Source organism: Nelumbo nucifera, chromosome 2 (assembly GCF_055504915.1).
Source record: "Nelumbo nucifera cultivar China Antique chromosome 2, China Antique-T2T, whole genome shotgun sequence".
NCBI lineage: Eukaryota > Viridiplantae > Streptophyta > Magnoliopsida > Proteales > Nelumbonaceae > Nelumbo > Nelumbo nucifera.
This window is the reverse complement of record NC_142650.1, coordinates 55,005,281-55,018,592: the sequence shown is the minus strand read 5'-3', so window position 1 is coordinate 55,018,592 and position 13,312 is coordinate 55,005,281. Positions and strand designations below refer to the sequence as shown.

General features: G+C 40.9%; 1 protein-coding gene across 2 annotated transcripts in view; it reads left to right on the top strand.

The window, feature by feature from the left end:
* The window catches only part of LOC104586363 (ABC transporter G family member 28-like), a 140,015-nt gene that overhangs the window by 64,598 nt on the left and 62,105 nt on the right, over positions 1–13,312 (top strand). For both annotated transcript variants that reach the window (XM_088897993.1, XM_088897991.1), the window contains one exon: positions 907–1,829. In XM_088897993.1, the coding sequence (XP_088754119.1) occupies positions 907–1,829 (923 nt within the window). The remainder of the gene's footprint in view (positions 1–906; positions 1,830–13,312) is intronic.

The following is a 13,312-nucleotide window of genomic DNA, read 5'->3' as shown; positions in this document are numbered from 1 at the left end:
GGGTGCCTTGCCCCTGAACTCACCTGACATTGAGGAGTGGTTGCCTTGCCTTGAACCTGCCTGACATTGGGGACAGGGTGGGGATGGGGTAGAGTGTCTTGACTATGGGGCAGGGATAGGGATGGGGTGCTTTGCCTTGAACCCACCCCATTGTCATTCCTATATAATTGTTAATTATTAGTGAAATTAATAAAAATGTTAGCTTTTGTAATTATTTTATTTATTTAAAATTAATCAAAATTGCATTTAAAAATATTAAAAATAATAACAATTATTAAAATTACTACAAATTATTAATAAAACTAGATTTATTAAAAAAATATTTATTCATATTAAATTAACAATAATTATTTTCTGTAAATCAACATTAAATGAAAAATACAATTATTAAAGTTTTAGATATTAACAATAACTTTGTATACTTTTAGTTAATTAATAACAAATTTTGATTATTAAATTAATATTAATTAATAGTAAATAATTATTAAATCTTTCAGATTTTCCCGTGCATCGCACGGGTCCCCGCTAGTATAACTTAAAGATATAAGAAGGCCCAGGCCCATTTACACTTAACAACAGAACAAAACATTAAAGCACAACAAGACATAAACATTTCATAATATAAATGGGCTGAAGCCCATTCTGTTAAGTCCCACAACAATGGATACCAAGTTACATACTGAACCATTTTGGAACATAAGAGAAACATGTGGAACCATTTTGGGCTCAAAACCAATTTGCCATGTGGAAAATCATGGAATCACCTAAATTTCTCTTAACCATGCGGTGTCTTTTCTTCGGTACTTATACTGGAAAATATATTTATATCTAACTTTATTTAGTAATTAATGATCATTTTCCATGTAACCATGGATGGAGATTGACAGATTTCACTTGTGAATGTAGGCTGCATTGAGTACTTTACTGCTCATTATCTATAACTGCTCTGACCAAGTTATCACTACAAAGGAAAGAAGAAAAGCCAAATCTCGTGAGGCTGCAGCAAGGAGTGCAAGAGAAACTGCACAAGCTCGTGAAAGGTGGAAGTCTGCAAAAGATGTTGCTAAGAAGCATGCAGTAGGACTGCAAACACAGTTATCCCGTACATTTTCTCGTATGAAGTCTGTAAGGCAACCTGAGCAGCTGAAGGTCCTGGGTCAAGCTAAACCTGGAACAGATGATGCTTTCTTAGCAGCAGCCCAAAGTTCTTCAAGTTCACTTCAGCAACCACCGGCATCAAAGGGCAAGAAAAAAGAGCCAAGTAACCTGACAAAGATGTTGCGTGCACTTGAGGAGGATCCTGATAGTCATGAAGGTTTCAATCTAGAAATTGGAGACAAAAATATTAAAAAGAATATGCCAAGGGGCAAGCAAATGCATACTCATAGCCAAATTTTCAAGTATGCATATGGTCAACTTGAGAAGGAGAAAGCTATGCAGCAAGAAAACAAGAACTTGACCTTTTCAGGATTAATTTCTATGGCTGCTGATATTGAGATTAGGACCAGGCCTGTGATTGAGGTTGCTTTCAAAGATCTGACCATTACTTTGAAAGGTAAGCACAAACATCTCATGAGGTGTGTTACAGGGAAAATTATGCCTGGTCGTGTTTCTGCTGTCATGGGTCCATCTGGGGCCGGAAAAACCACATTTCTTTCTGCTTTGGCTGGAAAAATAACTGGTTGCACAACGAAGGGTTTGATTCTTATAAATGGAAAGATTGAATCCATCCACTCATATAAGAAAATTATAGGCTTTGTGCCACAAGATGACATTGTGCATGGGAATTTGACAGTGCAAGAGAATCTCTGGTTCAGTGCAAGTTGTAGGTATGCCACATTCAGCTCCTTCTAGGCTAAATGCAATTCATTTATGATATTTTTCTCTTTGGATCTTTTTAGTGGTCCCCTTTTCTCAAGATGAGATCTATTGAAATCAATGCTGTCAGTCCCTGGTGGTTTGCAAACCTAGAAGGATAACTGGTCAACGGTCTTACCATTGGGCCAATGACCCATGAAGCCATATTAAATGTTATAAATTGTATAGAATGCACTTATGTGTGGTTGGGTATCCTTTCTCTAGCCTCCATGCATATCACACAGGTTTGGGTCTCACCAATTGCAATGGAACTGAAGCTCAGTGGTTGTTATCATTATTTCTTAAAGGTTGGTCTAGTGTAGATTATGGTTTCTCCATTTATGCTGGAACCATTGAATTTATTAAAATACCAACTCCCAAATTGAAAAGGTGCAGGATCAGTATTTGCTCCAATAAGAATTGATTCTGACATTGGTGTATAGGAAAAATGTAAACTGGGATTTCAGAAACCTGTAAACCTTACTGGGTCCCAGTCAATATGGTCTGACAGTAAAGTCCTATTGGGGTCTGACAACACTGCTCAAAATGAGAAATTAGGGAAGGGGAAACCTTTATTAGAAGGATCTCTATATAATGAGAAACCCAGGTCCCTCCACAGTACAAAAGCAACCTTATTTCTCCCCTAAAATTGTAAACTATCAAACATCTTTCAACCTTGACATCTTTGAATTCCTATGGAATAAATGACTGATATGAAGAGAAGGGCCTTAAATCCCATAGATAAATGCTATTTCTTATAAAGGAAATTATTATTATTCAAGTAAAAGTAGGAAGAAAACAGAGAGAAGAAGAGAAGAAGATTAAGTATTTTGAGGCTCAAAAAATAGGCTGACAGCACCTAGTAAATTATTTATATTAGGGTGGCAGCCAAAAAGTATAAAAAGACTAAAATGCACTTGTGGCATTGATAACAGAATTACAACACTCCCCCTCAAGGTTGGTCATAGATGTCAATCATACCCAACTTGTTACATAATTCATTGTACCGCAAACAGTGTAGACCCTTTGTGAGTACATCAGCAAGCTGCTCCTTTGAACTGACAGATGGAGTACATACTTCTCCTTTCTCAAGTTTTTTATGATGAAATGCTTGTCAACTTCAATGTGCTTGGTTCAGTCTTGAAGTATTGGGTAAGCAGCTATATTGATGGCTGCTTTATTGTTGCAATAAAGTGATATAGGACTGTCTACAGCAAACCCCAACTCCAACAATTTTTTTCTACATAGAACTTCTATAACTCTATGTACCATGGCCCTATATTCTGCTTCAGCGCTAGATCTAGCCACCACACTCTACTTCTTGCTTCTCCATGTAACTAAATTACCTCCCACAAGAGTGTAATACCTACTAGTAGACTTCCTATCATCAACAAACCAAGCCCAGTTTGCATCAGTGTATAACTTAACTATCATGTGGCCATATTTTGTAAACAATTGACCCTTCCCTAGATGTTTCTTCAAGTACCTGAGTAAGGTTTAAAGTATCGATACACTCGATATTCACGAATATGTGTATCATGTGTTTCTGGGTGACTAATACACCTTTTGTAAAACATCAATTTTTTAAAAACCCTTAATAAGTGTTCCTATGACCCCCTGATAGGCTAATACAATACAATATGCCCAATATGAGGCATACCAATCAAAATTTTGAACCCCCTTACTTGAAGGTTCTCTTTGTAGCCTCAAGATAGAAAGTCTTATGTGCATGCATATTTTGGATCTAGATAGAAATTTTGAACCTTGTACTTGAACATAGGCAATGCCAAGCCAAGTCATTGCTAAGTATAAAAATCTTCTCATCATCCTTTGAAATTGCTTATTATCTTTTAAAGCCTCACCACCATTATTATTTAATTTGTGATTTACATCAATAGGAGTGTCAACTAGCCTTGCTTCCATCTTGGTTGTATCCTAGGTAAAATCTGGGGCATATTTCCTCCAAGAAATGAAGATACCTTTTTCTGAATAGGCAACCTCAATTCTAAGGAAATAACGCAGAGGATCTAGATCTTTTACCTCAAACTGTCTCCAGTGATAGCAATGTCATCCACATACTCTATCGGGACATCAATCTTACCTTGGTCCCTCTTAACAAACAAGGTATGATCTAATCGACACTACTTGAACCCCATCTGCTAGACTGCCATATGAAACCTACTGAACCAAGCTCTAGGTGATTACTTCAACCCATATAGAGATTTTCTTAGCTAACATACATTATGCTCATTGCCCTTGACCTCAAACCCAAGAGGTTAAATCATATATACATCATCTTCTAAATTTCCATCCAAGAAGGCATTCTTGATGTCCAGATGACGAAGACTCCAATCTGAATTAGTAACCAAGGAGAGAAGAACCCGAATAGAGTTCATTTTAACCACTAGAGCAAAGGTCTCAACACAGTCAATTCTGTATACTTGTGTATACCCCTTGACAACTAGTCTAGCCTTGCACCTTTCCACTGTCTCATCCATCCAAGCTTCACTGAGAACACCCATTTGTACCCTACTAACTCCTTACCATTAGAAAGATCCACCACCACCATCATCATCATTCATGCCTTAACCCAACTATGTGGGGTCAGCTACATGAATTCTGTTTTGCCAATCCCAAATATTATTCTTGTAAAGAGCCCTAGTTTAAAGTTCATTTAGGAATTGTCAAAGCCTCTGCAACATTCTTAAGAATGGAAACATTATCAATGGCAGACAACAAAGTACAAAAAGAGGGTGGAACTTTATCATAGGACATATAATGAGTAATGGGATGTTTGGTTGTACAAGACTTAAAACCCTTATGTTTGGCAACAGGAATATCAAGACCATCAACTAGGACATCAACAACAATGGGGTTAGGAATATTAATAGGAACAAGAGTACCTAGCTAAGAGGGATCTGCCTCCATTGATTCTAATGGTGTTGGTCGCACAATCTTAGGTTGCTCCACACCCATTGAACGTAGTTGGACTCTACAGTGTTGTTGCATGAAAATTGGAAATGGAGCAAGATTTGGGAAGGAAGATGGACTTGTTGAACTTGTTTCTCCTCAAGGCTATTATCCCCTTAAGGAGAGGCATGGAAATGGAGGGAAGGTGGACGCTCAAAGAAAGACGCATCCATGGAGACAATATTCGTGGGACATTGGGCCAAATTACTTATATCCCTTTTGAGATGAAGGATAACCCAAGAAAGCAAAGGGAACAACTTTAGGATCCCACTTACCACAAGAGGGAGACAGATCATGGACAAAGCAATGACACCCAAATACATGAAAGGGTATAGCGAATAAAGGGGATTGAGGAAACAACAACTAATGTAGGGCCTTATTCTGTAACACCCAAGAGGGTATTCAGTTGATCACATAGGCAACATCAAGAATAGCATCAGCCCGGAACTGCTTTGGTACATACATTCATGTGTAGCTTCACCCCCCAAGCCTCAAGTAAATGCTTTTTATCTTTACAACACCATTTTGTTATGGTTTTCTAGTGTAAGAACTTTGATGAAGGGAGCCACAAGAATAAAAAAAAAAAAAAAAAATCATTGAGATCACTATGGAAGTGTCCCTTTGCATTATCGAACTGGAAAATCTGGATCTCTATGTGAAACTGTGTGAACACCGTGCGTTGAAAATCCTTAACAATTTTTGGAACTTCTTCCCTAGAATGCATAGGATGTATCCTTGTGTATGTAGAGAAATCGTCTTCTTCCCTGGATGTCCTTGTGTATCTCATAAACCGTATGCCATCCAGGGTTTTAGGGTTTAAAACCCCCTTCAGTCTTCTTCATCCAGACAAGGATCTCTTCCCAATTCCTCTTCGTGTGTTTGGCTGTACCCGTTATGTTCACATTCCAAGTGTGCAGAGACATAAGTTTGAACCAAAAGCCCACAAATGCATCTTCCTTGGTTACTCCCCCATACAAAAGGGTTATTGTTGTTTTGATCCAAAGACTGGCACCCGACATGTCTCTATGGATGTTACCTGTAATCTGAAGTGCTATACTCGAAGTAGCAAGAAAGAAAAGAGAATGACAGAAAAGAATAGAATGTCGAGCTGTACTAGCCAGTCAACTAGTTCTTTATTTATAGATGAATATAGTACAAGGTACAAGAAATTACTGGGATGCCCCTGATTAGTGATGGGACACCCAAATGACTTAAATCATTAAACAGGATTAGGCCCATTAACACAAGCCCAGTTACAAGATAAGTTAAACATAAGAATGGGCTAATAAGAACTCTTATCAGCCGAACATAACTCTAACATTCTAACACTCCCCCTCAAGCTAAGCATAGATATCAATCATGTTTAGCTTGCCAAGTATGTCCTTGAACTTCGTTGATGCCAGCCCTTTAGTTAATACATCTGCAATCTGCATCTCTGATGGAGTATAAGGCACACAGAGTTCTCCTGAAATAATTCTCTCTCTGACAAAGTGTCGATCAATTTCAATATGTTTTGTCCTGTCATGCTACACAGGATTGTTGGCAATGTTGATAGCAGCTTTATTATCACAGTACAGCTTGAGAGGACTATCTGTCTTGATACCAAGTTCATTAAGGAGAGTCCTGAGCCATAAGAGTTCAGCAACCCCGTGTGCCATAGCTCGATATTCTGCTTCTGCACTTGATCTAGCCACAACATTCTGCTTCTTACTGCGCCATGTGACTAGGTTTCCTCCCAAGAATGTACAGTAACCTGAGGTTGATTTTCTGTCTCCAACAGACCCAGCCCAATCAGCATCAGTGTAGGCTTCAATTTCAAGTCTGCTGTTTTTTCTGAATAAAATTCCTTTCCCTGGGCAAGTCTTCAAGTATCTGAGGATTCTTTCCACTGCTCTCATATGAGGGGTCTTTGGTGAGTGCATGAATTGACTGACAACATGTACTGCATAGGCAATGTCTGGCCGAGTAAGGGATAAGTATATCAGTTTTCCTACCAACTTTTGGTACCTTTCCTTATCACAGTATTCCTCACCCATTGATTCTTGTAATCCATGGCTTGGTTCTATTGGAGTGTCTGTTGGCCTGCACCCCATCATGCCTGTTTCCTCTAGGAGATCTAGCACATAATTTCTTTGACATATGTAGATTCCTTCTCTTGATCTAGCAACTTCAATTCCAAGAAAGTATCTCAGATTTCCCAGGTCTTTGATCTCAAATTCTGAAGCTAAGAACTCCTTCAGCCTCTTCATCTCTCTCACATCATTTCCAGTAATCACCATATCATCCACATACACAATGAGTGCTGTAAGTTTGTCATCTTGTCTCCTTGTAAACAATGTATGATCTGCACTGCTCTGAGTGTACCCTACTTTCTTCATGGCCAAACAAAGTCTCTCAAACCATGCCCGGGGAGATTGCTTCAAACCATATAATGCTTTCCTTAGTTTACATACCTTCTTTCCAACATCATATCCAGGTGGGGGTTCCATGAACACCTCTTCATGAAGATCACCATTTAGGAAGGCATTCTTCACATCCAGCTGATGAAGTTCCCAAGAGAATTTTGCTGCTAGTGACAGTAGAACCCTGATTGTGTTGAGCTTTGCTACTGGGGCAAAGGTTTCCTTGTAGTCAATTCCTTCCTTTTGTGTAAACCCCTTTGCCACGAGTCTGGCCTTGTACCTCTCAACTGACCCATCTTCCCTGTGCCTTACTGTGAATACCCACTTGCACCCAACAGTGCCTTTCCCTTCTGGCAGGTCCACCAATTCCCATGTCCTTGCTTTCATTAGGGCTTTCATCTCCTCATTCATGGCTTCTTTCCACCTTGGATCAGATGCCGCCTCTGAATACCTGGAAGGGACACATACAGAGGAAAGAGCAGACACAAAGGAATGATAGGCAGGGGATAAGTGTGAGTAAAAAACATAATCGGCTATGGGATGCCGAGTGGTACAAGAACGAACAGGCTTACGGAGAGCAATAGGAAGATCCAAATTTGAATTGAGTGAATCAGAATTACCTTGGATTGCAGAGACAGATTGATCTGAGTTCAACTGGTTGCAATCATGAGGTTAAGGGGCCTTCTTCCTTCTACTGTATGTAAGTATCTCTTTCTCTTGTTACTGGAACCTTCAGAAGTATCAGTCGAATCTGGAGAAGCAACTGGCACAGTGGAAGTCTCACTAGGTTGACCCGGAATGTTATAGCTAGTAGTAGTGGAAGGTGCTGAAATGGGAACAAAAAGGAAGGGAGAATGAGAATCCTCTTCCAACCCACTACTCTCCCCTTGAAGAGGATTCTGAGAAGACCCGAAATAGAATTGAGACTCAAAAGAGGCTACATCCCTGGTGACATATTTTTTCTTGGAGACAGGATCATAACACTTATACCCCTTCTGCGTAGGAGAGTACCCCAAAAATATTCCCTTTGTAGCCTTAGGATCCAGCTTGGTCTTCTTTGGATCTTTCACATGTATGAAGCATGTACAACCAAAAACCCGCGGGGGAAGAGGAAATTCTGGAAGAGTGGGACACAAAACAGAGAAAGGGGTCTTCATACCCAGTACCTTAGATGGCATCCGATTTATCAGGTATGATGCAGTGAGAACAGCTTGAGACCAATATTGCTTGGGCACATTGTGCTGGAAAAGAAGGGCTCGAGCTGTCTCCAATAGATGTCTGTTCTTGCGCTCAGTGACCCCATTTTGCTGAGGGGTGTAAGTACACGATGATTGATGTAACATGCCTGCATCTTCCATGAATGAGTTCAGGGATCTTTCAAAGTATTCAGCTGCATTGTCTGAACGGAATTGCTTGATCTTTTTATCAAATTGTGTTTCAACCATCTTGCAAAACATCATAGTTATTCGGGGAACTTCTTCACATCCTTTCATCAGATAAATCCAAGTGCACTGAGAATAATGGTCAATAAAACTGATGAAGTAACGGAAGCCATCAATGGAAACAATGGGTGAAGGACCCCAAACATCAGAATGAACCAAGTCAAAAGGGGCTTGAATTTCATTACTAGAAATTGGATATATTGATCTACATTGTTTTGACATTTGACACACATCACAAATTAAACTCTGACTCGAAATGCCCTTACATAATTCGGGAAACAACATTGCTAAGGAAGAAAAGGACAAATGACCTAGCCTAGCATGCCACAAGTGCATCCTAGCTATTGACTCCACACTCTCCGGACTAGTAGTAGAAGCTTGCATGGCGGAGCTGACATCTTCATCAAAGTAGTAGAGGCCCCCATACTCATGACCACTCCCAATCGTTTTCCTCGTCAATCTGTCCTGGAAGACACAATGAGAAGGAAAGAAAGTTATACTGCAGTTCAAGTTTTTTGTAAGCTTTGAAACAGACAACAGATTTGAGGTAAGACTAGGAACATGTAGGACTGATTTAAGAGAGATCCTTGCTTAGGTCAACCACCCCCTTTCCAGAGATGGTGGAGAGGGACCCATCAGCTACTCTCATCTTATCCTGGCCAGACAACAAATGATATGTGGAGAATAAGGAGGACATATGTGTCATATGGTCAGTGGCTCCGGAATCAATCACCCAAGAGGTAGAATTAATGGAAGTAGATGCACTAAATGCAGAGGCTGTACCTGATTTGGCAAGAGAGGTGGAAGCTAAAGAATTGTTCTTCAGACGGGCTAATGCCCGACTGAGAACCTCTACCTCACTAGCTGTGAAGCCCAAAGTACTTGGTCCAGAGGAGTCGGTAGCCTGCCTTGCAGTGGAAGATGACACTGTCTGAATACTCTGTGAGTTGTCACTACTGTTGTTGGTGGCAAGATTCCCACTTGCTGTGTGGCCCTTCTGTTGCCTTTTGTCCTTTCTCAGAGTAGCTGGCTTCAGATGAGGGTACAGGACCCAACATTTCTCCTTTGTGTGTTTCTCACCACCACAATGTGTACACTTGAGGGACTTCTTGTCTGAAAATCTATTCCCCTTAGTGGAGACTAAGGCTGAATGTTCTCCAGGTTGTTCTGTTGACTGTGTCTGGGAGTCAACTTACATCTCCTTTCTCCTTACTTCTTCATTCCTCACCAGGTAGTAGACATGGTGAAGCTCAGGTAATTCATCTCTCCCTAGAATCTGTGACCTTATACCTTCATATACAGGGTCAAGACCCGCCAGAAACTTGAAGGCTCTGCCCTCCTCAATCTGCTTATCATGCCTCTCCTTATCATTAGCATTTTCCCAATCCAAAATCAAATGGTGGTCAAGCTCTTCCCAGAGGCCTTCCAGTGTTGCAAAGTAGGTTGCCACGGACATGTCTCCTTGCCTTAGGGCTGCAATGTCTTGGTTCAGCCTGTAAATTCTAGCATTGTTCTTTTTCTGGCCATATGTCTTAGATACTTTCTCCCAAATTTTAGTAGCTGTGGGGAAGTGATGAACAGTTCTGGCCACCCTAGGAGTCATAGAGGCCAGCAACCAAGACATGACTGTGGCATTTTCCTTACGCCACACGGTGTATTCAGGACTGCCAATTTCTGGTTGTTTCTTGTCTCCATCCAAATAGCCTGTGAGGTCACGAGAGGTAATGAACAGCATTGCTGAGACAGACCACTCTCTGAAGTTATACTCATCTAGCAGCACACTTGTAATCTGCAAGCTGTGCAGATTAGGGTTTTCCAGGTTTGAGGACCTTGTAACAGGTCTGTTATCTCTAGAGGAAACTTCACCGGATAGTGAGGACAACTTGACTTCAGTCCAGGAGTTGTTCACAGTGCTGTAGTTGATTTTGTTTAGGACTGTCCGAAGTGGTTACAGTGTTCACCGTGCTGGTAGAAGTGTTCACAGTTCGGGTACTGAACCAGTTCAGTACTGATAACCGAAGTAGCAAGTACAGGGCTGCTAACTGAACCAGTTCATAGTGCTGTTTTGGACTGGCCGAAGTAGCAAGTACAGGGCTGTAACTGAACCAGTTCACAGTGCTAGTAACTGAAGTTACTTCAGTTAGGGCTTGTTGTGCAACTTGAAGTAACTGTGCAGTGCAGTAACTGAAGTTCACAAAGTAGGACTGATAACCGACCTGAAGAGAATCTGTAACTGAAGTTACCACAGTTCTGCCCAAGTCTTGCTGGGGCACGAAGCTGCAACTGTAGAGAAGGCTAAGTCTTTACCACTTGTTCTGCGCAAGTCTTGCTGGAGCACGAAGCTGCAACTGTAGAGGAAGCTCTCCCTCTTTCGGCTAGTGCTAGGACTGCTGAAATCAGTCCTCAACTAGGTCTGTCCTATACAGACCTCTCTTAGTAGCCCAATAGCTACTCTTTGCTGGAGATAATCTAGTAGGACATTTACTTCTGGGTCTTACTTCTCTTGAGTCCTACAACCAAGAGAAACCCTAGGTTCGAACTTGCTTTACTCTCTTACACTCCTAGGTCTTCACTGCAACAACCCAGAAAAGGAAGAGAGAAGATGAAAAGACAGCAAGAGAAGAGAGTGCGCCTGCTGAAACCAGGAAGGAGCTAATGCTCTGATACCATGTAATCTGAAGTGCTATACTCGAAGTAGCAAGAAAGAAAAGAGAATGACAGAAAAGAATAGAATGTCGAGCTGTACTAGCCAGTCGACCAGTTCTTTATTTATAGATGAATATAGTACAAGGTACAAGAAATTACTGGGATGCCCCTGATTAGTGATGGGACACCCAGATGACTTAAATCATTAAACAGGATTAGGCCCATTAACACAAGCCCAGTTACAAGATAAGTTAAACATAAGAATGGGCTAATAAGAACTCTTATCAGCCGAACATAACTCTAACATTCTAACATTACCTTTGATGAACTTTCTCCTTTTTATGGTTCCTCTCAGGAAGGACATTGTCAATAGGGGGAGAGTTTGTCACAAGTTTTTGCTCTTCCTCTTCCTGTCCCAGTTGAGTCTCTTGACAAACCTGTATCCTCACCAAATGAATCAAAGGAAGATCAGCCACTTCATTCCTCTTGTCCTAGTGCCCCTATTTCTTTACCTCCTCGTCCTACCCATAATCGCAAAGTGTATCAAAGGCAGAGATCTAGGAATGAGCAAGTGGTTTCCCTTACAACAAACGAGGCTCATACATTCCCAATCACAGATGAGATAACCGGTACTGCTTCAGCTCCCTTGGAATCATCCTTCCTAGATCTTGATGTCCCCATTGTTGTTAGGAAAGGAAAGCGGAAGTGTACTGCACACTGTATTTCCAAACACCTTTCTTATGACCTATTTTCTCCTCATATTGTGCCTACCTCTCTTTAGTTGCTTCTAATCCCATTTCTAGATCTGTATCAGAAGCTCTTGGGATTCCAGAATGTAGAGATGTCATGCAGACTGAAATGGATGTTTTACATGAAAATGGTACTTGGGAGGTGGTGGATTTTCCTGAAGGGAAGGATCCAGTTGGGTGCAAGTGGGTGTTTTCCATTAAATACAGGGCTGATGGGACTATTGAGAGGTACAAGGCCAGACTTGTTGCAAAAGGCTACACACAGACATATGGGATTGACTACTTTGAGACTTTTGCCCCTGTTGCTAAGATGACATCTGTGAGGGTTCTTTTATCTCTGGTAGCTCACTTTGATTGGCCTCTCTATCAGTTAGATGTAAAGAATGCATTTCTGAATGGTGACTTACATGAGGAGGTCTACATGTGTCTTTCTCCAGGAATGTATGAGAAAGATATTCCAGGAAAGGTATGTAAATTGAAGAAATCTCTTTATGACCTCAAACAATCTCCTAGAGCCTGGTTTGAGAGATTTAGAGTTGCACTTGTTAAATTCAGCTATGTTCAGACACAGTCAGATCATACTCTTTTTGTGAAGAAAAGTGGATCTCTAGCAGTGTATCTCATTGTGTATGTTGATGACATTATAGTGACTGGTGATGATGCCTCAGGCATTCTGGCCCATAAGTCTTTCCTCCGTATAGAATTTGAGATTAAGGATATGGGGGAGTTGAGATACTTCCTTGGCATAGAAGTTGCTAGATCCAGGGATGGGATTCTTATTTCCCAGAGGAAACATGTCCTTGATTTATTGTCTGAAACTGGCAAAATGGGTGCAAGACCAGCTGCAACTCCTATTGATATGAGTCACAAACTTTCAGCCTCAGATGGAACTTTGTTGGAAGACAAAGGGGTCTTTCAGAGACTTCTTGGGAAGTTTCTGTACTTGTGCATGACTAGGCCAGATATTGCGTATGCTGTCAGCTGCATTAGCCAGTTCATGCATGCTCCTAGAGATACCCATATGGCATCAGCAGAACGGATTTTTTGTTATCTGAAAGGCTCTCCAGGAAAAGGAATTCTATTTACCAAGCATGGTCATCTGAAACTTGAAGCCTATACTGATGTTGATTGGGCTGGAAATATTGATGATAGAAGATCTACTTCAGGGTATTGCAGTCTGGTGGCTGGTAATGTTGTCTCTTGGAGGAGTAAGAAACAATTAGTTGTGGCCCGATCCTCCGCAGAA